Below are 27,460 nucleotides of genomic sequence, written 5' to 3'. Positions count from 1 at the left end.
TGAAAGTTACAAGGTACCCCTTTTTTCCTCCTGTGTTTTCAATTATATCCTTTGTCAGCAGCCAGAGGTGAGAAGCTGGCCCTTTCAGCTGAGACAGCCGAAACAACTTAACACTGTTTTTGAAAGCTATGTAGGTAAATATTTAGCAAAAGGCATAAAATGACCATGCTCTTTGATCCATTCATTCCAGTCCTGGAGACTGTCCTCCAGCAGGAGTCCTATTGGGCTGAACAAAGGAAATATTCCAATCTTTAAAAATTTCCAATTTTATGTTTGTGCTGACTCCAAATGTAAAAGCAAAATGTCCAAAGGTGGAGGAAAATTTAACAAATTATGGTATATTTAATCTGAGGAATTACACAGCAATTAAAATGATGGTTATAGAGCCTTTTAATGAAAAGATATCGTTTACTGGGGCACCTTGGTGGCTCAGTCAGTTAAGTGTCTGCCTTCAGCTCGGATCATGATCCCAGGGTCCTGGGATGGAGCCCCGTGTGGGGCTCCCTGCTCATTGGGGGGGGGGGTTGCTTCTCCCTCTTCCTTGGCCTGCCCCCCTTCTTGTGCTCTCTGTCAAATAAAAATCTTTAAAAAAAGAAACAAAAAGAACTTTTTTTTGGCAGAAAATAAAACTCATTGTGCTCTAAAATTGTACAGGGCATATAAATCATTATTTAAAAATCAATGTTCTAATAGCTGTGATGTTTCAGTGATAAGTTTTGGGTAACTTCACCTTCCCTTCCCCTTCACAAGATGCAGGCACAGTCAACTTATCACAGAATCTAAACTGTCACCTTCTGATTGTGCTTCCCAGTCACTGTCCTTAGGCTTAGGAAACTTTGTCATTCCTGTCTGGCTTGGAGGCTGCACTGTGCAATCCAGAGATCTCTAAGGCAACAAATATCAAATTATGCACATTTAGCACCTTGAACTGCTTCTTGACTGGAGTGGGGGTACCTGTACTGATCTGACCCTAAAAACTGACCAAAGTAAAATATCACGTTCATCTCCCCTGATTCCAAAATTGGGTGTGACTGTTATAAATCAATATTTGACTTCTTCCACATCTTTTTTAAGTAGGCTCCATGCCCGCCATGGAACCCAGTGCGGGGCTTGAACTCACAACCCTGAGATCAAGATCTGAGCTGAGATCAGGAGTCAGATGCTTAACTGACTGAGCCACCCACGCGCCACTTCCACATCTCAAGCATATGTCCTCTGATAAACCCTCCAAGGCTCTTCAATTCTCTTTCTACGGGTTCCCAGAGAACACAGTACCTCCCCTTTTATATAACTCCCAATTCCTTCTTAATATCTGTCTTTCCCACTAAGACCATAAACTCTACAGAGTCAGAGAATGTCTCTCAGCATAAAGATGTTCCGGCCCTTGGTATTGAATCCCCCCCCCCTTCCCCTGTTGCAGTGAGAAGAGGGTCTCTAACAGCTTGGCGTATGCTGTCTGCCTGGGGCAGATGACCACATACTCCCAGAGAAAAACTAACAATGAACTAGAAAGTCAAAAACACGAATTTCTATGAGAGCTCTTGGCTTGAGCCATAAGAACACAACGGAAATTCTCAGCAGGAATCAAGTCCTCTCAGCACTAGGTTTTCCAGGCTGCTCTATCTACCTGGAAACCCCTCTTCCTGTCTTTGCCCATCTAACTTCTAGGACCCTTCAGGGCTCGCTATGGGTATCACATCCTTTAAGTCTGGTTTGACTTCCCGGACTATACAGATTTGCAGGGAGCAATTAGTTTCTGAGAAAGGCTGGAAACCATTCAAGGTTTGTTGCAAAGAATTTATTGATCCACTGATACCTTCTAACTCTCTTCATATGCTGCCTGTGGAGACAAGGACACCATGCGGGTAGGGATTTAGTCCCTCGGGTGTTCATATTTCTTTAAAAATCTGGAGGCAGTTAGGAATGTAAACAGTATAGCCACTATGTAACATAATATCAAACCTCCTGAAAAAATTAAAAATTACCATATGATCCAGCAATTCCACTTCTGGGTATTTACCAAAAGAATTCAAAGCAGAATTTTAAGAGCTATTCACACACACACACACACACACACACACACACACACACACACACATAAACACACACCCGTGTTCATTACAGTGTCATTCACAATAGCCAAGAGATAAAAACAACCCGAATGTCCCCTGACAGATGGATAAAGCAAATGTGACATATACACACAATGGAATGTCATGCAGCCTTTAAAACAGGAGATCCTGTCCCATGTTACAACGTGGATGAATTTCAAGGAGTTTACACTAAGTGAAATAAGCCAGTCATGAAAGGTCAAATACTGACGATGCCACTAATGAGGGATCCTAAAGTAGTCAAAATCCTAAACAAAAAATAGAACGCTGACTGCTGGGGGGAAAGGAAGGGGGGATTAATGGGCAGTTTTAGTTTTGCAAGATAGAAGTTCTAGAGATGCCGCACGACAATGTGAATATACTTTACACGAAACTGTACACTTAAGAATGTTTTAAGAGATGGGGCACCTGGGTGGCTCAGTCGTTAAGCGACTGCCTCCGGCTCAGGGTGTGATCCCCTCGTTCTGGGATTGAGCCCCGCATCGGGCTCCCCCACTGGGAGCCTGCTTCTTCCTCTCCCACTCCCCCTGCTTGTGTTCCCTCTCTCGCTGGCTGTCTGTCAAATAAATAAATAAAATCCTAAAAAAAAGGGGGGGGGAGAAGCAGGCTCCCAACAGAGGAGCCTGATGCGGGGCTCCATCCCAGAGTGCCAGGATCATGCCCAGAGCCGAAGGCAGACGCTTAAGGACTGAGCAACCCAGGCGCTGCCCCCCCAAAAAGGATGTTTTAAGATGATAAAGTTAATGCTATGTGATTGTAACCACAATTAAAAATAAATTAAAACCAAGGGGCAATATGCTAAAATACCAGTAACATCAGTTTGATATCGATGGCCACTTGGAATTTCTCATCATTCTTCTTGCTATTTCTGTAAACTTGCTTAAGTTATGTGTATGATTTTTCATTTCCTCATCTACAAAATGGGGGGTAATCGCACAGAATATTTCAGTGATGAGAAGGAAAGTATGTGCAAGAAAAGCACCCGAGTATCTAACGCACAGAAATTCAGCTGTCACCACTCTGCCCCCTCCTGGTCCTCACCAGCCTTCCAACACACTGGGCTGACTCTCAATTAACGACAGACTGGTTCCACAAATCACAAGACATACAATAGCATTTAAAGTCATGTTTGTTATTCCACAAGTCCAATAAACAAAAGGGATGAGGAAATGAGCATTTTACTTTTATCAAATCTCCAACAACAGAGCCATCTGTGTTCATTTGTGTGCGTGTGTATATATATATGTATATATTATATATATATTTTTTTAAGGGCATCACTGTAATTAAATCAACAGCCTCTAAGTCATAAATATAACATTCACTGAGTTTCCACATACTTCACCTTCAAACCCAAACTGATTTACCAGAATGGCTTAAGCCTGGGGAGATGGGATGGAGCTGGACTGTGGGAAACTTGGACCTGGCAGTGGCAGGCCTCTTCCCAAGACGACACACTAGGATTAGTCATTTCCTATACACAGTACAAAAATTTTAAAGTTTTGCCTTATGGCAAAAAATCTGAAAACTGGAGCTCATGGGGCACCTGCCTTTGGCTCAGGTCATGATCTCAAGGTCCTGGGACGGAGGCCCACCATGTTGGGCTCCCTGTTCAGTGGGGAGTCGGCTTCTCCCTCTCCCTCTGCCCCTCCCCCTGCTTGTGCTCTCTCTCAAATAAATAAAATATTAAAAAAAAAACAAAAAAAAACAGAAATGGGAGCTCATGCGTCCTCTGCAGCCCCATGCCATTATTCGAGAAGACTCAGTCAATCCCCCTTTTTATAGCCTGAAATCCCCCTAACACTCATACTCCTTTGAAGTATTTTATTTCTTTCTTGGAAAAAGTAGAAATTGTAAATTTCAGAATAACAGATCAATGAAACAGAACAGAGTCAGAAAATGGGCCTATCTGGCAATAAATAAAACTGCATTTCTGAACTTAAACCATATATGAAAACAGATTTTGGGTAGATTAGAGAATGAAATGTAAAAGATTAAAATGTAAAGCCACAGTCAGTGCTGATGAGAGTATGGAGCAACTGGAAACATCATACCTTGCTGGTGGGAATGCAGAATGGTTCAGCTCCTTTGGAAAATAGTTTGGTATATGTATGTTTACCATACAAACCAGCAATCCCACTGCAGGCATATATCCAAGTGAAATGAAAACTTATGTTCACACAAAAAATACATACAGAAATGTTTACAACATTTCTGGAAATTATCAAAAACTGTTAAACTTAGAAATGGATCAACAGGGGCGCCTGGGTGGCACAGCGGTTGAGCGTCTGCCTTCGGCTCAGGGCGTGATCCTGGTGTTATGGGATCGAGCCCCACATCAGGCTCCTCCGCTATGAGCCTGCTTCTTCCTCTCCCACGCCCCCTGCTTGTGTTCCCTCTCTCGCTGGCTGTCTCTATCCTGTCAAATAAATAAACAAAATCTTTAAAAAAAAAAAAAAATGGATCAACAAACTATGATACATCCATAGAAAACACTACTCAGTGATAAAATGGAAAGAATGATTGATAAAAGCCATGTGCATGAATCTCAAAGGCATTATGCTAAGTGAAAGAAGCCAGACTCAAAAGGGGTAATTTCAGAAACTGATGGACCAATTCTGTATTTTTTAAAAAGATTTTTACTTTTTAGGTAATCTCTATACTCAACATGAGGCTCGAACTCACAACTCCAAGATCAAGAGTCACAAGCTCTTCCTACTGAGACAGCCAGGTGCCCCCATCTTGTGATTATATATCTGTATTCATTTCTCAAAGCTTGCAACACTATACATCATTAATTTTCTTAAATGGAAAAACATAAAACTAAAAACCATGTAGGAGAATATTTGATTGTAGGTAGGAAAGGAATTTTTTTTTAAAGATTTTATTTATTTATTTGACAGAAAGAGAGGCAGCGAGAGATGGAACACAAGCAGGGGGAATGGGAGAGGGAATCCAAGCAGGCTTCCCGCCAAGCAGGAAGCCCAATGCAGAGTTCGATCCCAGAATGCTGGGATCATGACCTGAGCCAAAGCAGATGCTAAACGACTGAGCCCCAGGAAAGGAATTCTTAAAATAAGACTTTATAAGCACCAACCATAAGGGAAAAACAATTATGGGTTTGATTACACAAAATATTGAGGATTTTTGTTCTAAGAGGATAGAATAGACAAAATTAACAAATGAGTAATGAACTGGGAGAAAATATTTCTACCATCTAAAAACAATATGGGATTATTATCCAGATATACAAACTCTTCTAAATTATCAAAAGAAAAGAGGCTTTGGGCACCGGGTTATTTCAGTAGAGCATGTGACTCTTGATCTGAGAATTGTTGAGTTCAAGCCCCACACTGGGCATAGAAATTACTGGGGGGGAAAAAGAGGCTTTCTCTGGTCATTGTAAAAAAGCAAAAGATATGAATCAGCAAATTCAAAGGGTGAACTCTAAATGACTACAAAAATATATGGACGGCTTCTGATTTTGGCTAATTAAAGAAATACAAATTAAAACAGGATACCCCATTTTACAACCATTATGTTGGGAAAAATTAGAAAGTTGAGTGGGGATGTAGAAAAGTAGGAACTCCAGAGAACTATAGAAATATAGCCAAAGCATGTATGACAACAGAACTCTGACCAGCAACTTCTGCAATTAACCTGGGAAGCCAAACCACCTTTGCAGCAGTTAGCCTAGAATGGTCATTCTTGGTCAATAACTACCAAATTCCGTTTTTGCTCCCATTTCCAACTCAGGACCAACCAAAGCCAAGTATGTTCCCGAGTCATAAGATGCCCTGCTCCTAGGGGCACCCTGGGTGGCCTAGTCGGTTCAGCTTCTCCCTTCAGCTCAGGCCATGATCCCAGGGTCCTGGGACTGAGCCCCGTATCAGGCTTTCTGCTCAGCAGGGAGCCTGCTTCTCCCTCAGCCTGCCGTTCCCCCTACTTTTGCTTTCTCTCCCTGCCCAATAAAAATTGAAAAAAGATGCCCTGCTTCTAGTTAGTTTCCCATGCCAATAACTTCTAGTAGGAAAATACCCAGAACCTTTCCCTTTTGTTCCACCATAAAACTTTCCCACTCCTAACTGCCTTAGAGGTTTTGATACTGGCCATGCTAGCTGGCTCCTCCATAGTAAGGTCTGAATGAGTACCTTGGGCTTGTTCTAATCTGGGTGTTCTTCACTTTTCACGAACTAGAACCAATCTGAAGAACAAACTGGCAATATTGAGTGTAATTAAGCATAAGCTTACACTCGGACCCAATAGGTACTCTTGCCCAGGTCCCTAAGGGGGCAGGGATGAAGATGGTCATAAGTAGTGGGGGGGGGGGGGTAAAGGAGGTGAGGGGAAGAGATGGAGCAGCTTAGCTGTCCACCACTGCACAGTGATAAATTATGATGCATACTGTAAAATTCATTAGAAACAATGAGCTAGATGTGCAGAATAGATTATCTTTTTAAAGATTTTTTATTTATTTGAGACAGCCAGGGAGAGAGGGAACACAAGCAGGGGGAGTGGGAGAGGAAGAAGCAGGCTCCCAGCAGAGGAGCCCAATGTGGGGCTTGATCCCAGAACGCCGGGATCAGGCCCTGACCAAAGGCAGACGCTTAACGACTGAGCCACCCACGTGCCACCAGAACAGATTATCTTTTTTTTAAAAAAAAGTATTAATAGTAATAGATAAGATCCAAAGCATAATTCCATTCACACAAATTAGAAACACACTCATTCACAAAGACATTTTAGAAGAAAAACATCCAAAGATTTATAGGACTCATATTAGTGGGTGGGTGCTAGGAGAAGAGAACGTAGGAATGCAGGCAAGATTAACAGGAAAACAGAACGGATTTTGTACAGACATACAGAGTAGCAGGGACTGAAGGATATTACCAACTCTCTAATTTAGCACTAGAAATTCTCACCCCTCCCCACACCCTGGGAATAAGCAGCTTAAACACTATCCCCAAGTAGATCTCAGAAGAAAAGAGGTCTGGACTATGTAGGAGTGTGTCAATGCAAGCATTCATGTTGGAGGGTTCTACAGAGTACAGACTTTCTCTCAATCTGTTCTCTAGAAATGTATTGGCATCAGGGGAATTGTTGCCTGACCTCTATTATCATCTACAGAAACAGGCTATTAGTCTAGAAGAAAGCAGTGCGTGGGCATCACAACAGAGTTCATGAACACTAGATTAAGTTCCTTGGGGCTGCTGTAACAAAGTATGACAAATAGGTGGCTTGGAACAAAAACAATTCTGGAGAAGTTGGAAATCAAGGTAGTGACAAATCATGCTTCCTCCAAAGGATCTAGCAAAGAATCCATCCTTGTAACTTAACTCTGGTTATGTAAGATGTTATCACTGGGGGAAGAAGGGTAAAAGGTACATGGGACTGTACCATTTTCTCAACACCTTGCATCATTTCACACAAGTAGAGCAAAAGGTCAAGAGTACTTTAACAAAAGTAAAGAAAAAATGGGGCAAAAAGCCTGTAAACCAGATATAGCAATGAAATTCAACAGAATAGAAAGATAATGGAGTACCTATGAGTAGTATTTTCAGTTTTCTGACCCACCCACCCCCAATGCACGGGAAGACGGCCTCCTGTGGTGCTCACTCTTAAATCAACTGGGGGGGGGGGGAGACCTGGCTGGCTTAGCTGGTAGAGCATGCAACTCAATCTCAGCGTTGTTAAGTTCAAGCCCCATATTGGGTGTAGATATTAAAAATAAAGTCATCTGGGAGAAGGGCAACCAGCTTTACTTTAGATCTACCAGACAGCAAGCAGGATTTCCTGTCTACTGAGAGGACACAAATGTCCTCTTATGTTGGGCACGAATGTCATCTTGCAGAATTTTACAAGAAACCTGAGAGGAAGAAATGAACCCAGTTACGGATGAAGGAACTACAGAGTCCAGAGGCATTAGTAACTTGCCTGGGGTCACACAGCAGAGTTAGAGCTCAAAGCCAGGTGTACTGAGGCCAGGGCATTTGAAGTAGCAATCAGTTTGCAGAAAGGTCCATGAAGGTGAGAGTTGGAAGGACTAACTGAGAAAAGCAGCTGATTTCAAAAGCAGGGCAGAGGACATTTGTTTTTGTAAATTAAATATATGCAATAAGCCCTGGAGCAAGCCATAAAACAGTTACTTCATTCTCTTCATTTCTTTTTTTTTTTTTTTAAGATTTTATTTATTTATTTGACAGAGACAGCCAGTGAGAGAGAGAACACAAGCAGGGGGAGTGGGAGAGGAAGAAGCAGGCTCCCAGCAGAGGAGTCTGATGTGGGGCTCGATCCCCGAACACCCTGAGCCAAAGGCAGACGCTTAACGACTGCGCCACCCAGGCGCCCCCATTCTCTTCATTTCTTATCTATACACTGCAAACCAATTTATTTTATTCTAGACTAACAACTGAGAATACATTAAAGTCCAATATTAGGAAAGAGATTCGATCTCTCCATTGGATGGGTTTATGCAATAAAACGTAAAGGTGATTAACTATGTAATGACAAAATACATTAGAAATGTAAAGTAGAAAAAAAACAAATGAAGCATATTTGAAGGAAAAAGGTTTAATATAAAAATTCAAGATTTACATCATGATAAATGATATAAAACTGAACACCTTCTTGTGATTAAAGTTCAACTTTCACATTTTTTTCCCTATTTAACTTAACCTGCCATCTTTTTTCCTGTGTTTTTCTATTACTTTCACCCCACCTCTCCCTACCTACGGTCACATTGACAGATTCCCTCCCTCTCCCCAGTAGTTTAGAAAGCCTACTCCTGTGCAAGCTACAATGATTAACATTAATTTTAATACACCCTTTAATTTCACCAACATCTAAGTAGTATCTGTAACTTTCCTTTCCCCTACTCGCCAAGTACACTGTTCACGGTCCATCCTCCTGGGTAGAAATGTGGTGTTTTAATTTCGTTTTCCTTTTTGACTTTTGCTGTGGGAGGAGGGTAATATATATTGCGTGTACGTGTTTACAGTCATCCTAGATTGCTAAAGTACATCCTCTAGTAATTCTTTCAAAGAGGGTATGCAAGAAACAAACTTTGTGAATTCTTCAATATCAAAAAATGTCTTTGTTTTACCTTCAAAATCAAATGCCAGTTTGGCTGGGTATAGGATTCTAGGTGTAAAGCCTTTTGCCTGCAGCACTTTTATGACACTGCTCCACTGACTTCTAGCATCTAGAGTATCTAATGATAAGTCTGCGGTCAATCTGATTCTTGTTCCTCTATAGGTTATTTCTCTTTTTCTGGAAGCCTTAAGGATTTTTTCTTTATCACTGGAATTCCCAAATTTCACCAAGATGTGTCTAGGAGTGAGTCTCTTCTCATCAATCTTACTAGGTATTCGGTAAGCACTGACAACCTCAAGACTTGAATCCTTTAGCTCTGGAAAGTTTGCTTCAATTATTTCCTTAATTATTTCCTCTGCTCCATTCTCTTTATTATCTTTTTCTGGAATTCCTATCAAACGGATGTTGCAACTTCTGGATCTATCCTCTATGTCTCTTGACCTTTCTTTATTTATTATCTGTTTGGCCATTTGCATTGTATCCTTAGAGAATTCTTCAATGCGGTCTTCTAGATTGTCCATTCTCTCTTCAAGTCTGTCTATTCTGCTGTTCAGAACATCTACTGAGTTTTTTATTTCCAAGACCTCTGGAAAGTAATTTTTAATATTTGCAACCTCCTCCTGTAGGTCTCTGAAGTTGTTAATTACATTTCTTCTGAAGCTTTCTTCTGTTTCTTGTATTAAGTCTGTTTCTTTAGAAGTTTGCTCATCTGTTAGCAGAGTTTTGTGTTGCTCTTTCTCAGTTTTCCTTAAAAATTTGGTGATTCCTGATGGAGTACTCAAATTTGTACTTAAATGCCTTTTCAGCTTATCAGAACTTATCTCTAGTGATTTTAAGGGAGAGGCCAAAGGCAAGGTTGGACAGACTGTCCCAGCTCCTTGGTTTCTGGGCATAGCGGTTTCCTCTTTATTCTGGGTTTTCTGCAACATCCGGTGTTTCACCAGTTTTTTCTTCTCAACGTCCCGAGCCAAATAATCATAGGCAATTTCTTTAAGTCCATCTGAGGCCTCTTTTTTCTCAATCTGGGAGGCAGTCTTTACATTTTCTACTTCAGAGTCCTCTCCTTCCTCCCACGATAAGACTACTTCCATTTCCCACTCTGAACCTTCTTCTTCCTCTGGCTCAGAATCTTCTACCTCTTTAATTAAAACAATCTCCAGGCCATTACTGTTTTTTTCTTCAACTCCACATTTTGTATTTACCACAGAATGATGCTGAAAGGTTGAACCCTGTTCCTCACGTAACAATGAAGCCTCTTCTTCTCCCTCGTCCTCCAGCCCTGAAGTCTCTTCTTCTTCCTCATCCAGCCCTGAAGTCTCTTCCTCGTCCAGCTCTGAAGTCTCTTCTCCCTCCTCTTCCAGCTCTGAAGACTCCTCTTCCTGAGTCTCTAAGTTCTTCACCTCTGGCTCAGCAAACTTTACTTCTTTAACAAATAGAAAGCTCAAGCCATCACTGGCTTCCCCCTCAACACCATGCTTCAAATCTAGTAGAGTTTTCTCCTGAAAGGGGGGGAAAAAAAACTTTGTTTCTTGTGTCTTTTAAAGGAATTAATCCTTTCACTCTCTAATTTGACTACATATTTTAACAATTACCAAATATCTAGAAAATTCTTTAAGTACTACTTGTTCTTGAATGCCTAGGTCCCCAAACAAGTCATGTTTCCCCTGCGATCACCCCATCACACCTACTATGTGTGTAGCACCTGCAACAAATTTCCGTGAGGTCATGTTTAGTGTGTTCCTTCAATATTCCCAACACTGACCCTTAAGAACAACTCATGTTAGTGAATGTCCGATTACATGCAAGGACCCTACAGTAAAGAAACTTCTCTAACTTCAGGGACACTACCAAAAAAAAGCCCCCAAAACTGACATTTCCTTCTCCCCCAAAGAAAACAAAAATAAATCTAGTATTTCTTAAAGATCGCACTTGCAGTTCAAGCTACAGCCACATTACTCAAAAGGAAAGCATGTTTTTTGGTTAGGAGTTCAGGCTCAATTTAAGACTACTTTGTTCAGGGACACCTGGCTGGCTCAGTTGGTAGAGCATGCAACTATCTCAGGGTCCTGGGTTCAATCCCCACTTTGGGCATGGAGCCTATTTAAAAAAAAGAATGCCTGTTCAAACCCAGCTGTCACATTTGCTACTGGTGCATCAACTTGCCCTCTAGAATAGCATCTGATGACAACACTACTTCAGATCGTTGCGAGGGTTAATTAAGACAACCTAGGTATTGAGCTGGAGACAGTACCTATAATATATATGTTGGTTCATAATATTCCTTGAAACCCTGTACTTGCCTGAGCTTTTCACTTAATGCTCCCTCTATTATGGACTCTTCCCTATTTAGGGGTGGCTGGTCACTACTTGTCCTTCACCTCCCCAGGCCATCAGGACAGGTTGGGTGCCTCATCTGTGTATATCACCAGGAAGTTAATTTCTGAGATTAAACGCTGATTCTCAAATAAAGAATTTATTGATCCAAGTACATCTCCTAATTCTAGACTGTCATTTTGCAAATATGTTATACTTCAAAATGTTGGGAGGGCAGGAAATTTGAGAACCCATCAAAAATACTGGCTTATGATACAGACCTCTGAGGATACAAATAAATGGAGATGTTCTACTTCTGTATTGGCATAATTAATATTGTTAAAATGTCTATACAACCCAAGGCAATCTGCAGATTCAGTGCAATCTCTACTAAAATCCCAATGGCATTTTTCACAGGCATAGAACAATCATAAAATTTGTATGGAATCACAAAAGACCTCTAATACCCAACACAATCTTGAAACAGAATAAGGCAGGAGGCATCACACCCTGATTTTAAACCGTATTACAAAGCTATAGCAATCAAAACAGTACAGTACTGTATAAAGTTACAAAAACAGACACATAGATCAATGTAAACAGAATACAGAATATATGGTCAGCTAATTTATGGAAAAAGCGAAGAATACGGAATGGGGATACTCTCTTTAATAAATGGTGCTGGGATAACTGGACAGTCACATGCGAAAGAATGAAGCTAGACTACTATCTTACACCACAGACAAAAATATGAAATATACACACATCCAAGGTGAGAAATAGAGAATCTCTATATCACAGGAATGACCTCTCAAGATCGGGATCACAAAAAACATGCAGAAAATAACCTAACTGTTTTCAGTGAAATCAACATGGGAACATAATCTAATACGATTTAAGAGACAAAAACCTAATTTAATATGATATAAAAACAAAAATCCATACATGGAATATGTAACAGCTAGATATTAGCATTAATGAACACTCAAATAGGCTTTAGTAAAATAGGTTTATCTGCATTTTCCTGATGGCTAATGAAGACGGCTTAGCAAGACTACTTTATGAATTCAAAGTTGAAAGTATTTGGTAATTTTTTTTCATAATCCTATTGCATGAGGGCTTTTAATTGAACTTACTCAATTGTTTATTTCTATTTTTCCCTTTTACTGATTTAAAAGCTACTATCTTAGGGGCGCCTGGGTGGCTCAGACATTAAGCACCTGCCTTCGGCTCAGGGCGTGATCCCAGCATTCTGGGATCGAGCCCCGCATCAGGCTCCTCTGCTGGGAGCCTGCTTCTTCCTCTCCCACTCCCCCTGCATGTGTTCCCTCTCTCGCTGCCTGTCTCTCTCTGTGTCAAATAAATAAAATCTTTAAAAAATAAAAATAAATAAAAAATAAAAAATAAAAGCTACTATCTTAGTGTTTACCCTTAAATACATAACATATACATTTTTCTTTTAATGTCTGTAATGAATATGTACAATCTCTTCTCAAACAACTCAAATCTAACCTCTTCCAAGCTTCCAACACCAGCCATTAAAAGAAAACAAGCCTTTAAGTCATTACTTTTAATGTCATGCTTTTACTTTTAATAAATTATTTCCTAAAAATTGGCTTAACCTTTGGAATAACTTTACCAACTATTACTTATTCTCTGTACATAAGCTCCACAGATCTGTCTACTTACCACTTTTTCTTGAATCCCGTACCTTCTTCCTTTCTTTATTTTTTCCTTTTGTGGGAGTACATCTTTCAGTAATTCGTTCATTAACGGTTTTTGGCTAATAAAATTGCTGAGACTTTGCAGATCTGAAAAAGTCCTTACTTCATCATCACACTTAAATGTTAATTTAACTTGGCATAGAACTTTAGGCTCAAAATCATTCTCCCTCAGAACGTTGAAGATGTTACTCCATTGCTTACTAATGTCCAGTGTTGCTGACGAAAAGTCTGCCACCAACGTAAGTACTGCTCCTTCATCTTCTCTGGAGGTTTTTAGAATTTTCTCTTTATTCTTTAAATTCTGAAGGATTTTTTCCTCTCTCTCTTCCTTGACCAGTTCATCCTCCCCACGATTCTCCTGTGTTACTTCTGTATGGAGGCTTCGATCTCCCCAAGTATTGTCTATATTGCTTACGGCTTTTTCCACACTTTCCACAACTTTGTCATTTTGTGACTCATCACAGGATAATTCCTTACCTTGGTCCATACTGTACTCCTCAGCTTTGCCTAATTTGCTACTCAACTCACTCACTTCCTTTCTTTTAAAAGTCAAATTTTCAGTATCTTCATCTATTTCAGAGTTTGCTCCTTCTATTTTCTCTACCAACCCTGTTTTTTGTGTGGCTAAACCTTTTATTTGTGGCCACTCCTTTTTGATACTGGAGTTGTTTATATTTTTCACTTCAGGTATTTTACTTTCTACTCCTAGAATTTCCTTTAGGTCCTTTTTAAGGGACTCCCTTATCTCTTCAACCATCAAGTCTAGATTTTCCATCAAGCCTTTAAACTTCATCAGCATAACTGCTGACATGTCTTTGCATTTTAAATCTAATACCTGAGGCATCTCCTGGTCAGTTTCTATCAACTGAATTCTTTCCCTATGGGTGCTATTTTCCTGTTTCTTTGCAAGTCTACCAATTTCTGACTCTACAATGGACATTGCGGATACGTTGTTTTATTTTCCAGAAGAGTAATTTTTGCTCTTGCAGGTCTGCTAGACTCCCCCAAACTCAAAAATCTTTAAAATATATATATCATCTGAAATTAAAAAACAAAACAAAACTCATTTACTGAAGAATTCTTTTGAGAAGCACAGTAATCAAGAATATAAATGTGGTTATTAAGTAAACTACAGCATGAGTACTCCACAACAATTTAATATAAAGGGTAACAAGATGGGTATATGCGTACCAAAAAAGAAATCAGAATTCAAAATTCATACATTATTAAAACCCCATTCAAGTAAAGCTTTGAATGCCATAAATCAACCAAATAGATCAGAAAGAACGATGGAAATTGGCCAGTTTCCTATACTATTAACTTTGCTGCCTATGTTCTCTGTGAGAATTAAACAGATTACAAGAAAATAAACATCATTAAAAAGAGTGTACCATACCAAATTTTTAAAGTTTAAGGTGACTTGGATGGAATCTTAAACAAAATGGAAAGAGAAGCCCCTTTTTTGATTGCAAAGAGTTAACATTAAGACTTTAATTTCTTAAAACCAGCTCTCAGGGTGCCTAGGTGGCTCAGTCAGTTGAGCTTCTGACTCTTGATTTCACCTGAGGGGGCCTGAAGCTCTGCTCTCAGCAAGGAGTTTGCTTGAGACTGTCTCTCCCTGCCCCCCTCTACAACTCTCCCCCAATCATGCAGCCTCTCTCCCACTCAAATAAATAAAAAAAACCTTAAAAGACAAAAAGCAAAAACTACCCAGCTCTCAAGTCAACTCAGACTATTATTTTCCAGAATACAAACATTAAGGCATACCCTGAGAGGGAACAGAGCAACTAAAACCCATGCCTACTCCCACCTCACAAAGGCCCCTTTATATTTCCTTGATGGGACTCACTTAGGTTGTTCATTTTTGTTTTTCATCATTCCACCCTACTGTCCTGACCCTGCATGGTGGAGACGGAGATATCACCACCCATTCCTCATCCCTTACTTAATGGGGATGAGAAGTGGGTATGCACAACACACACGCTTTGGACAACAGCTGGGATGCCTGATCCTGAATCTTGTCCTCTGCAAAGCCTAGTAGGTATTCAAGTTTTAACCAGTTGCGTTTACTGATACAGCAATGCTGTAAAGACCCTAACTGCTTGAACTTGCAGGTGTGAAAAGAAAAATCACATCGCCTTTAACAGAATTCAGCGACTTAATGGAAGAAGATTAGGGTAAATAAACAAAATGCTAGCTCCTATCGAAGCAGATGAACAGAAGAGAAAGGGGAAACAGGAGTATGCACAGTAGCTTTGAGGAATAGAACCAGAAAACTTCCCAAGCCTCTAATGGAAACAAAACATGGATCATAGTAATAGAAACCCCCCTGAAATTAAGTCACCTGACTGAAAAAAAACATCTGATCTGGTGCAAGGTTAATAAAAGGTGCATATACCTCTCTATATAATCCTGGTAAGACTTCTGAATGCAGACATGAGCCATGTAAGTTCCCAGGCACGCACTCCCATTTCGTGAGCACAGACTATATGCTAGTTACTGTCCTGGATAGTAAAGGAGAAAGAGGTTGAGTAAAAACTGACAGGGATGGGCACCCAGGACGCTCAGTCACTGAAGGGTCCGACTCTTGATTGCAGCTCAGGTCATGATCTCAAGGTCCTGAGATCAGAGATGGAAGTCCTGCATCCGGCTAGTGCTGGGTATACAGCCTGCATAAGATTCTCTCTCTCCCTCCTTCTACCCCTCCCCACCGATACTCTCTTAAAAAAACCCTGACATGGAACCTCCCCTTCAAGGGAGAGAACATCTAGGGAGAAACAAGTATCAAACGGCAACTGTGCCAACTTACAAAAGGTCGGGGGTCAGGGGTGTCTACACCAGGTGTCATCTGATGTACAGGGATCCCAGGAAGGCTTCCCCACAGAAGTAGCTCACACTGAACCTGAGAAATAAGCAGCAGCCACATAGCAAGAATGGAAGCAGGCACACTCCACGCCAAGGAAAAACTACCCACAAGGCTGTAGTAAGCGTCTGGTAAGATAACCTACAGAGGGAAGGAGCAAAGGGGACGGCTTTATAGTATCTAGCCTCCCTACTAGACAAATGCTTGCTGTGTACCAGAACATGAAAGGCCAAGAAAAAACCAGGTTTAAAGGAAGAGTACAAATTTTGTTTGACCTATCAAGTTTGAGGTGCTTGTGAAAATTAGAGAACCAGATAAGTGGGTCTAGAACCCAACCTAGCTTCCGCTCTGCAGATACACATTTGTGAATCATATGCCCAAAGGCAGTTAATTCCATAACTAATGAACATTCCAGAAAGAAAAAAAATCAAATTAGCATGAGACTAAAGAAGATGAGATGATAAACCATATACTGGGAGAAAATATTTCCAAAAGAAACATCTGATAAAGGATTGTTATTCAAAATACACAAAGAATTCTTACAACGCAGTATAAAGAAAATGAACCACCTGATTAAAAAATGGGCAAAAGACCCAGAGACACCTCACCAGGGAAGATCTGCAAACAGCAATTCAGCATATGAAAAGATGCTTCACAACGTGTCATCAGGTAAATGCAAATTAAAATAATGAGATACCACCACACGCCTATTAGAATGGCCAAGGTCCAAAACACTGACATCAGATGCTGGTAAGAATGTGGAGTTAATGCTGCATTCACTGCTTATGCAAATAAATACTATTACAGCTATTTCGGAAGACAATTTGCCAGTTTCTTACAAAACTAAACATACTCTTACCATATGATCCTCCAATTGTGCTCCTTGGTATATCTCCAAAGGAGTGGAAAACATCCGTACTAAAACCTGCATACCGGGAGATTTATAGCAGCTTTATTCAGAATTGCCAAAACTTACAAGCAACCAAGATATTTTTCAGTAGGTGGATAAACTGTGGTACCTCCAAATAATGCATTATTCTTCAGTGCTAAATAGAAATGAGTTACTAAGCAGTAAGAGGACAAGGAGGAATCTAAAATGCGTATGACGAAGTCAAAGAAGCCAACCTGAAAAGACTACATACTGTATGATTCCAATTACATGACAGTCTGGAAAAGCCAAAACTATAGAGACAGAAAAAAGATCAGCTATTCTCAGGGATTAAGAGGAGGGAGATGAACAGGCAGCGCACAGAGGAATTTAGGACAGTAAAACTAGTGCTAGATGGAGGTCACACAGTTGTCAAAACACACAGAAACTCAAGAAAATTCACTTACCAGGAGCAAACCCTAATGCAAACTGTGGACTGTGGGTGAGAATAACACATCAATGTAAATGCACTGGTTGTAACAAACGTAGCACTTGGGCGTGGGATGTTATGAGGGAAGCTGTGCATGTGTGGGGCAGGGAGCATATGGGACTTCTCTGTACTTTTGCACTCAATATGCTGTGAAACTAAAACTGCTCCAAAAATTAAGTTTATAATTAAAAAAAAAAAACTTAGCATGGAACATCTTGTCTGCCAATGACAAAGCCTAAAAAAACAGAACTTCAAGGACCACTAAAAAGATATAAGAATCACAGGAGCAGCTCACAGGTCATTCATGTCAGCACAAAAAGGATACTTACTTACAATCACATAGTTCAATAATGTCTCATTACAGAAAAACCAAAATAAGAAAAATGATAGCATAAATTTAAAAGATTTCTAAGTATAGCATTTAAATTAGTAAAGGAAACAGCTATTTAAATTCTTTTTTTTTTTTAAAGATTTTATTTTATTTATTTGACAGAGAGAGAGACAGCCAGCGAGAGAGGGAACACAAGCAGGGGGAGTGGGAGAGGAAGAAGCAGGCTCATAGCGGAGGAGCCTGATGTGGGGCTCGATCCCATAGCACCGGGATCACGCCCTGAGCCGAAGGCAGACGCTTAACCGCTGTGCCACCCAAGCGCCCCGCTATTTAAATTCTAAAATAACTCAGTCAAGGGGCACCTGGGTGGCTCAGTCAGTTAAGAGTCTGCTTTTGGGGGCGCCTGGGTGGCACAGCGGTTAAGCATCTGCCTTCGGCTCAGGGCGTGATCCCGGCGTTATGGGATCAAGCCCCACATCAGGCTCCTCCGCTATGAGCCTGCTTCTTCCTCTCCCACTCCCCCTGCTTGTGTTCCCTCTCTCGCTGGCTGTCTCTATCTCTGTCGAATAAATAAATGAAATCTTAAAAAAAAAAAAAAAAAAGAGTCTGCTTTTGGCTCAGGTCATGAGGCCACGGTCCTCAGTGGGGAGTCTGCTTCTCCCTCCCTCTGCCCCTTCTCCTGCTCATGCTCCACCTCAAATAAATAAATAAGATCTTAAAAAAAACCATTTCTTTGTTGTCTTAAAAAAAAAAAAAAGTACATCACTACATTAACTACTCAAAAAAGAAAACATTAATAGTTGCAAAAAATCTTGAACCTAGCATCCATTCATGATAAAACTCAAATTATAAGCAACAGGAGGTCAAAGGAAAGGTTTATACTAAAAACTCTTGATTAAGTCCAAGATAAGGTCAAAAGAGAAAACATAAACTTACTAATACAAAAAGTGATTGATATTAGTTACACACATTTCATCCCTCCTAATGAAATAAACTAGAAAATCCAACACCAGGAGTTGTACCTGAAACTTAATCAAGGCGACTAAGAGAAAGCAAGGAGTGGAGTCCACTGGGTAAGACTTTCCACGGAGCTTCAATACTTCAGCGACACGGCGGACCAGGGATCTATTGCAGTTTAGGAGACCAAGGGAACATGTGCCCCGTATCTGGATCCCAACTGAACAATCAGCGCAGAAGAGCAGGAAATTCTGAACGTGGACCAAATAAATATGAAATGATACTCAGAAATACGAACTTTATTAGCTGTGATAATACTGTGGTTATTTAAGAAATGTCCTTACTTTTTAAGAGATAGATATGGTTCAAAAGGCCCAAAATGGCATCACTTAGGTTAAGGGCCCACATCAGTAAACCAAGACTGATACCTAACTGCAGTTTCAACACAGGACGGTAACCTTGAAGAGGTCAATCGGGAATTTTCTGGTCAGCACCAATAATCTGTCCTGTGGGCCCTCTCCTTCCCCCAAAAGATGAGATAATCCACCTATTAAAACCCTTTTGTCCCCAGATGAAGGGAACCTCACCTGAACTAATCCTTTTTCTGTTTAGGACTTCCTTGTCCTGCCTTTAAAAACCTTTCCCTTTCCGCAGACCTTTGGTGTTCCCCTCTATTCGCTAGACAAGATGCAGCCCAGTTCATGAATTAATAAACTTGTTTGAATTTTTTTTTTAAACACTTAAGTTTTTAAAAAACTGAAGCATAGCTGACATATAGTATTATGGTAGTTCAGGCATACATATAGTGATCTGACAATTATCTACCTTACAATATGTTTACCATGTTGAGTACAGTTACAATACTGAAACTTCAAATGTAAAATGACATGTCCAGAATTTACTTTAAAATATTTCAGCAGGGACACCTGGGTGGCTCAGTTAGTTAAGCGTCTGCCTTCGGCTTGTGTCATGGTCCCAGGGTTCTGGGATCAAGCCCCAGATCAGGCTCCTTGCTCAGTGGGGAGCCTGCTTCTCCCTCTGCCTGCCCCTCCCCCTGCTTGTGCACTGACAAATAAAATCTTTAAAAAAAAATAAAATAAAATACTTCAGCAAAAAAGGGAAAAGGAATAACAAGGCAGGGGCACCTGGGTGGCTCAGTGGTTAAGTGTCTGCCTTTGGCTCAGGTCATGATCCTGGAGTCCTGGGATCCAGTTCCGCATCAGGCTTCCAGCTCAGTGGGGAGTCTGCTTCTCCCTCTGACCCTCTTCCCTCTCATGCTTGCTCTCTCTCTCTCTCAAATAAGTAAATAAATAAAATATTTAAAAAAAAAAAGAGTGCCTTTGCCAGGGGTTAGGGGAGGCAAGAGAAAAAGGGGCTTACTAGAAGAGTCTTACAAAAAAGAGGGCATTAAATTTCAGTTAATGAAGTGGGAAAGTTCTGGGGGCGCCTGGGTGGCTCAGTCGTTAAGCGCCTGCCTTCGGCTCAGGGCGTGATCCTGGCGTTCTGGGATGGAGCCCCACATCAGGCTCCTCCACTGGAAGCCTGCTTCTTCCTCTCCCACTCCCCTTGCTTGTGTTCCCTCTCTCGCTGGCTGTCTCTATCTCTGTCAAATAAATAAATAAAATCTTTAAAAAAAAAATGTAAACTTTAAAAAAAAAATGAAGTGGGAAAGTTCTAGAGATCTGCTGTATGACATCATACCCATAGTCAATAATACTGTATTTTACACTTAAACATTTGTTAAGAGCGTAGATCTCGTGTTCAGTGTTCTCACCATGATTAAAAAAAAAAAATCACGGCATCAGGTCATTGGAGGAGAGGCTCACTCCCTGCTCGCCCTGTTGCAGGAGGTGGTCAGTGGCTGATTTCCCCTGCAGAGTTCAGATGGTCAGCGTGAGCCCTGAGTGTGGAGGAGGCCCACAGCTGTGGCAAGCCCCTACTTTCTTTGGCTTGTTCAAAGTGAGGCTGATGACAGTACAGAAGCGAGGCTTTCCCATGCTTTCCTCCGTTTCCACTGTAAGGGCCAAGTGCTCTTTCAGTCACCCATCTCCTTCTCTTAAGACACAGTGTCTTTATTTTATTATTATTATTTTTTTTTTCCTGAAGACATTTCTCTTTTCCAGTGAGACAAAAGCAGCAGTGATCAGGTCTTTGAACACCAGACTGTGCCTTATTCTCTATTCAGCCAAACCTTCCCATGGCCAAGGTCTAGGCCCTGAAGGCTCCAGGGAGAATTACACCTTGGCAACCCCAGGTCCCATCTCCTTCTCTGACGTCCCCTCCTCCCAGCTCTCTGACTCCTTTTCTCTCCCAGCCTCATCTGGCCTCCAGTCCCAAGATGGCGAACACCTGGCATGGGGGTGGCTGATCTTTCTGGGCCCATGGGGAACATTTCTGACCGATCATGCCCTCTTTCCTATTGAGCACAGAGGTAACTTTGAAATCCTTCTCCGCACAGGATTCCTTCAATTAGAGTTGACAACTGAGATGGAAGCCATCTACCATTCATACTTCAATGACTTGACCATTTTCTTTCAGCCCATCAAGCTAGACCCTGTGGTCGATCGTTTTAGGTCTTCCTAACAGCCCTGTTCCCTTGCACATGCACATGGTGTGTCTGTCTAGTGAGGTGTTCCCTCCACTTTTAGGCCCAGAGTACTAAGCTGTTTGAGTATTTTGCATTACTATGTGGAATTTATGCCATTTTTATGGTTTCTCTTTCAGAGCTGTCTTTGGCTTGTTCTTTAATAGTATCTTCCTACATTCTCGAAGCAACTTTCCAGAGCATAACCTGCCATTTCAGTCTCCCTAGACCATTCTACCTCCACCCCTCAGGTGTTAACCTCCCTTCCCATTTCATGGGGAACACTAGCAGCGGCTCCCTTGGCCTCCTCCCCTGCCTCACACACGCACCCTGAACTCCCTCTGCATCTCCCGCTTGAGAGTCTTTGTAGTGACTCTGCCTGGAACACTGGTCCTCCCTCTTCTATCTCCTGAGATGTTCACTTTTCTTTCACACCCGGGGACAGCTCACCTAGAGCTAAAACCTTCCTTTGCTGTCTCTCACCACAAGCTGACTTGGAAGTTCCCTCCGCTGTTCCCCCACCGCATCTTCTCCCTACCTGGATTACAGTGTTTATCCTGGTGAATTGGCAGGTATCTCCTTTCTAGTCTGATTTTCATTCTAGCCCCGAACAATGTCTGGAATGTGGCAAGAATTCAAGTCATATTTGTTAATTAAATAAATGAATGAATTGGGAAACTGAGGCAGAGAATAGCTCTTGCCCCTCTCCCAGAGTTAGTCATCTCCTCAACCTTCCTGTTAAAGTTCTTTATCTGAACTTCTCTTTTTCAATGCTATCATTTTCTAGCATTGGCTTTAGTTATATCTTTAAACAAATCTTATCATCCCGCCCACTCTGGGGGCCCCTTGAGGCAGCTACCAGATCTAAATCAACTATGTATCTCCCAAAACGTATACACAGTTTATCACACATGTCCTTTTTTTTTTTTTTTAAAGATTTTTATTTATTTATTTGACAGAGAGAGACAGCCAGCGAGAGAGGGAACAGAAGCAGGGGGAGTGGGAGAGGAAGAAGCAGGCTCCTAACGGAGAAGCCTGATGTGGGGCTCGATCCCAGAATCCTGGGATCACGCCCTGAGCTGAAGACAGACACTTAACGACTGCGCCACCCAGGCGCCCCACACATGTCCTTTTATTAATGTTTGTTGAATCAATAAGTTGTCTTTATATTGCTTTATTCAGAATGAAAGGTCAATATAGGTTCGTTGAATTAAACCAAATTTACCCCTTTGTCCCCACACTGTCAATATCTAAAAAGACCAGAAACCGAAATGGATTATAAAGTCCATGAGGGTAGGGGTGGTGTGCCTGTCTTGTTTTTGTATTATTCTTAGCAGAATGATGGACAGTGATAGGTACTAAATAAATGTTTGTTGATCAAGGAATGAACATCCTGGGGCGCCTGGGTGGTTCAGTCGCTAAGCATTTGCCTTCGGCTCAGGGTGTGATCCCAGGGCCCTGGGATCGAGCCCCACATCGGGTTCCCTGCTCTGCTGGGAGCCTGCTTCTTCCTCTCCCACTCCCCCTGCTTGTGTTCCCTCTCTCGCTGGCTGTGTCCCTCTCTGTCAAACAAATAAAATCTTAAAAAAAAAAAAAAAAAGAATAATGAGGCAAATGGGGAAGATACCTATTCTTGAATCTGGGTGATGGGTAGGATTCATTCCATCATATGTTTGCAAGTATTCCTAACATTTTTTTTAAGATTTTATTTAAGTAATCTCTACACCTTACATGGTGCTTGAACTCAACGACCTCGAGATCAAGAGTCACACTGCACTCACTGATGCAGCCAGGCGCCCCCTCCCCCGCCCCCATCTCCTAACTAAAAAAATTATTAAGGAAACCACTGAGGGGCGCCTGGGTGGCTCAGTCATTAAGCGTCTGCCTTAGGCTCAGGTCATGATCCCAGCATTCTGGGATCAAGCTCCGCATTAGGCATTGAGCTTCCTGCTTGGGGGAAGCCTGCTTCTCCCTCTCCCACTCCCCCTGCTTGTGTTCCCTCTCTCGCTGCCTCCCTATCAAATAAATAAATAAAATCTTAAAAAAAAAAAAAAAAGAAAGAAAGAAAGAAAAGAAAAAAGGAAAGCACTGAACTCTCCCACCTGAAATACAGACTGCTCAGTATGTCCTACAAGATACTATTAGAGCAAAATGCCAAAGAAAACTGAAAATAAGGGCAACACCGTACAAATGCACACAAAAATTGAAGCACGAAGGTAATACAGATCAGATAAAGCACCATTCAGGTCAAAAGTATGAAATAAAGCAAAGCATTTTTCAGGTATGATAATCAAAACTAAGTATCCGTGCCCCCAACAACGTGGCTAAGTAAAAACCAAGAAGTTAAGACAAAAGGCTGAGATAACAGTAGAAATTTAAAAGTGTAAAAAATAAAATCAAAAGCCAAGTAAGAATTTTCCTTTAAAGAGAAAAAAATTACAAAGTGCAAAATTAAACATGAGAAATGATCTAATACAAGAATTTTAAAAAGGCGGTTTGCAAATGTATGGTAATTAAAAAGCTAAAAGAAATAAACAGTATCCCAGCAAAACTTTTAAATAATCAGGGGCGTCAGGAAGGCTTAGTCGGTGGAGCGAGGGACGCTTTATCTCCCAGTTTTGAGTTCGAGCCCCACGGTGGGTGTAGAGATTACTTTAAAAAATAAAGTTACAAAAACCCAACAAACCTTTCAAATAATCAAATATTGATCCACAAAGTAAAAACAAACACAAACCCCTCATCAGATCAGTATTATAAAGAAAAATCAATACAACATTTAACGGTTCCATATCCAGAAGTTTCCATTGAACTACACAACAATTTTCATTAAATACTTCTGAACTGCAAGAAAGCTAAAACAGAAGCAAAAAAAAGTTAATAAAACATGTAAGTAACCCACAGAAGAGGGAACATCCTAAACCACCACAAAAAAATCATTAATGTTCCTTATATTAAAAGCTTTTATAATAAGCTAAAATAAAAAAATAGGGCATGCAAAGCAATACCAAAATACGAGAAGTTGCACAACCCTGGAAGTTGAGGATATTTATATTAAAAAAAAAAAGTTTAATTTTTGCCCATCCGGAGTGGGAGTGGTTACAACTCTCCAGGAAACTGAACACCTACTAAAATCAGATATATTACATAATAACTCTGCCCTTGAGAATCTACACCAGGAAAAAAACCACTCTGTACAAAGAATACAGAGACAAAAGGTTTAGCATTGTGTTTTCGTGACAGAAGCTCAGAAAGCAAAGTCGCTTAGTAAGAGGATTGAGCCGATGAAGGTCTACCACACTGTGCAACTCTAAGCAGCCATTACCGAGCATATGTAGAGACAAAACACACGGCTTTAGAGTGTCCTTGGTACATTAAAGAAATAAGCTGCAGAATACGCATGTAGTATAATCTCATTTTTGTAAACGCGCACAAAACCAACAGAAATGAGAATGAAACCAACAGAAATGAGAATGAACAAACATGAAAATATGCTCAATTTTATGAATCCGGAAAATGCAAACCAGAGCAGATTCTAGTGTTTTAAAAAGCGGCTTATAGCTAGGGTTGGGGAAAATATCTGCCTTCTCCACCCTGAAAGGGGCACTGGGAATTATCAGAACCTTCTGGGTAATTAAACTGGGGAAAGCATAATACCATTTAGAAAAAGTTCAAGTGAGTCTTTTCCTTATTCTCCCATGTACCCAGAAAAACCTGGACATGGTACATGGTAAAGAAACAGCAAACCAAACTCCAGGTGGCCACAGGGAACACACGCACAGACAGAAGTAACTGGCTGCCCATTTTGAAAATTCACCAACACAAAGGAAATGCAAGCAGTTAATAAACATATGAAAAAGCAGTCAAGCTAAGGAAATGCAAACCAAAACATGCTGGTCCATCCGGGAGATTAAGAGAAAATTTATTCATCCTCCCCCTACCCATGGCCTAGGGTGTGTGAATTGCTCAAGATTCGCCCTAACAGCCTCCAGTCTTCAGAGTGCCCTCCTGTGGAATACCTGAAGTTTCTTAAAACAGAAACCCAAACTCATGGCTGCACTGATTAAAAGCCTCCCCAATTTTCCTACGCTTAACCCCTTTTGATAGCCATCCAACCCTGACCTGAAACTCGCCAACTTGGCCCCAGCCTCAGTGTTTGCAAATCCCGTTTTCCTCCCTGATTAGGGATTCTGAAGCCAGAGCTGATAGATTTCAAGATGTCTGGGATCTTCGGTGGGAAAGAGACCCCAAATTTATTTTCATTCATCTGTGACAGGAATTTAGCATTTGACAGTGATCAGTATAATACACTGAGATACAGAGTATGTGATCTTCTTATTTAAATAACAAAACCGAGTGGCAGGTCTAAACTACTTTTTAATTTGACTTAAGGGTAAAATTGTTTCACTGTACCTTTAACAACTGTATTGTGAAATACCTGTGATTTCTAGTGGTGACAAAATCTGAGATTCCGCTAACAGCCGACAACCACAGCCCCAGGCAAAGGATTCCTGGCCTATACCATCTGCTCCAAGACTCACGGCTCAGGGGTCCAAAGGTCAACTGCCCAATTCACTCTGAACTTCGCACACCGGCACCCTGCGGTTCCACTTCTCCCGCTCCCCAGCCACTCAATCACCAAGTCTCAGGGGCTTACCCAGTGAAGGCCGTTCACCTGGAAGAAGTTCTCGGCAGAACAGGACGTGGTCTTCGCACATTTGTCTCCGTGCCTAGAGTTCAAGCAAAGTCCATGATGCAGAATTTAAAGTTTAAGGTTTACAGGCACCTGGGTGGCTCAGTTAAGCGCCCGACTTCGGGAAAGGTCACGATGCCGGGATCCCGGATCGAGCCCGGCATCGGGCTCCCTGCTGAGCGGGGAGTCCGCTTCTCCCTCCCTCTGCCTCTCCCCTGGCTTGTGCTCTCTCGCTCGCTCGCTCTCAAATAAATAATAAAGTTTAAGGTTTAATATGTAGAGAAGTACCCCACTTTGTACATAGGGAAAAAAGGCTCTTCCCTAGCTGTATGTTTGCTTACATTTATAGGATCATAGGAGTAAGTATGCGAAGATGCAAAGTTATTAATGGAGAGCCTGGGAGTGGAGGTGAGGGGGTATGCTGCATGGAAAGGAAAGATATAGGGCCCGAACTGCGGAGGTAAGCAGAGGGACAGGGAAAGAGGGTGGTTTCTTCTTTGTGCTAGTTGGGGTCTATTTGCTGACATTTTGGCAGCAAACATATATTCTTTTTGTCTTTTGAAAAAGAATTCAGTCATTTCTAACAATGAGGAAGATGCAGAAAGTCACTACCTTCAAACCGATTCCCTTCTAGTTTATGGGAAATACTGCGAAGATGGGTTGGAGATGAAGTTCAAGGCCTCGCATCTAGGAAATGAAGACAGACTGAACCCCCAGGCCCGCCTGGCTCCAAAGCGCTCTCTCACTCCATTACTCCCCAAAGACACCATGGAAATTTTCACCTCCCCAACCCTTCTTTAAAAGCCAGTAGCTTAAATACTGCTTCCTTTCCTTGACTTCATTCTCTCCTCCTGGCGCTATTTTCTTTTCTTGTTTTAATAATCTCTACACCCGATGGGGGGCTCGAACTCACCACCTCACATCAAGAGTTTCACGCTCTACCGACTGCGCCAGCCAGGCAAGGCGCCCCTGGCACTGCTACTTTAATGTTCCTACTTTTCGAGGAGGGGACGCTCAGGAAGATGTCTCTCACCAGGTCCTGAGGAACAAAGCAGGTAGCAAAGCGAGAAGGGCCCCAGCAGCGCCCATTCCCCTCGCACTTGGGCCAGTCTTACCTGGAGAAGGGATGCAGCCTGAGGACGTACACAAGCGCCTAAGGAGGAGGAAAGATGGATTCAGCAAGTTTTGCTGGCTCCTCCCTTCGCCTGGAGGAGTTCGAAAGATTCTAGTCCAATCCCCTCGCAAGCTACCCTCCCTCGCCCCTCCCCCGGAAATCTCCTCCAATCCTGAGGCACTGGCTGACTTCCGGTTGCTGGCTGCCGCCGGAGCCCCAGCCCCCAGCTCTAATTCCTCCGAGCCTCGGGCTAAACGTGCCCCACCCCACCCCACCCCTCCACCTGACGCAAACTCCCAGCCCACCCCCAACCCACCTACCTC

At 41.7% G+C, this 27,460-nt stretch overlaps 1 protein-coding gene across 3 annotated transcripts; it reads right to left on the bottom strand.

Annotated features, from left to right (window-relative positions):
• Positions 1-8,736: 8,736 nt before the first annotated feature.
• On the bottom strand, positions 8,737-27,237 carry L1TD1 (LINE1 type transposase domain containing 1). 3 transcript variants are annotated; one of them, XM_087865952.1, is made up of 4 exons: positions 27,139-27,237; positions 25,988-26,060; positions 13,206-14,278; positions 8,737-10,702 (listed from the first exon to the last, which is right to left on the bottom strand). In XM_087865952.1, exons 3-4 carry the CDS (start codon positions 14,178-14,180, stop codon positions 9,122-9,124), a joined length of 2,556 nt encoding a protein of 851 aa, XP_087722078.1. In that variant the 5' UTR covers positions 14,181-14,278; positions 25,988-26,060; positions 27,139-27,237; the 3' UTR covers positions 8,737-9,121. The 3 variants fall into 3 exon arrangements, with proteins under 3 accessions (XP_087722078.1, XP_087722080.1, XP_087722079.1); XM_087865954.1 differs by lacking the exons at positions 25,988-26,060; positions 27,139-27,237 and adding exons at positions 15,639-15,744; positions 16,050-17,874; XM_087865953.1 differs by lacking the exons at positions 25,988-26,060; positions 27,139-27,237 and adding an exon at positions 15,639-17,874.
• Between the last annotated feature and the right edge of the window lie 223 nt (positions 27,238-27,460).

This window comes from Ursus americanus, chromosome 12, assembly GCF_024610735.1.
Source record: "Ursus americanus isolate L20-20 chromosome 12, mUrsAme1.1.p, whole genome shotgun sequence".
NCBI lineage: Eukaryota > Metazoa > Chordata > Mammalia > Carnivora > Ursidae > Ursus > Ursus americanus.
Note: the sequence above shows the minus strand (reverse complement) of the source record. Positions and strands in the feature narration are given on the sequence as shown.

Bases quoted from the DNA above. Each gene is read 5' to 3' on its own strand.
- L1TD1 (XM_087865952.1), bottom strand. From the start codon at position 14,180: ATGTCCATTGTAGAGTCAGAAATTGGTAGACTTGCAAAGAAACAGGAA. The intron at 10,703-13,205 runs GTAAGTAGACAG...CCCCCCTTTCAG, and splicing joins ACGGGATTCAAGAAAAAGTG to GAGAAAACTCTACTAGATTT.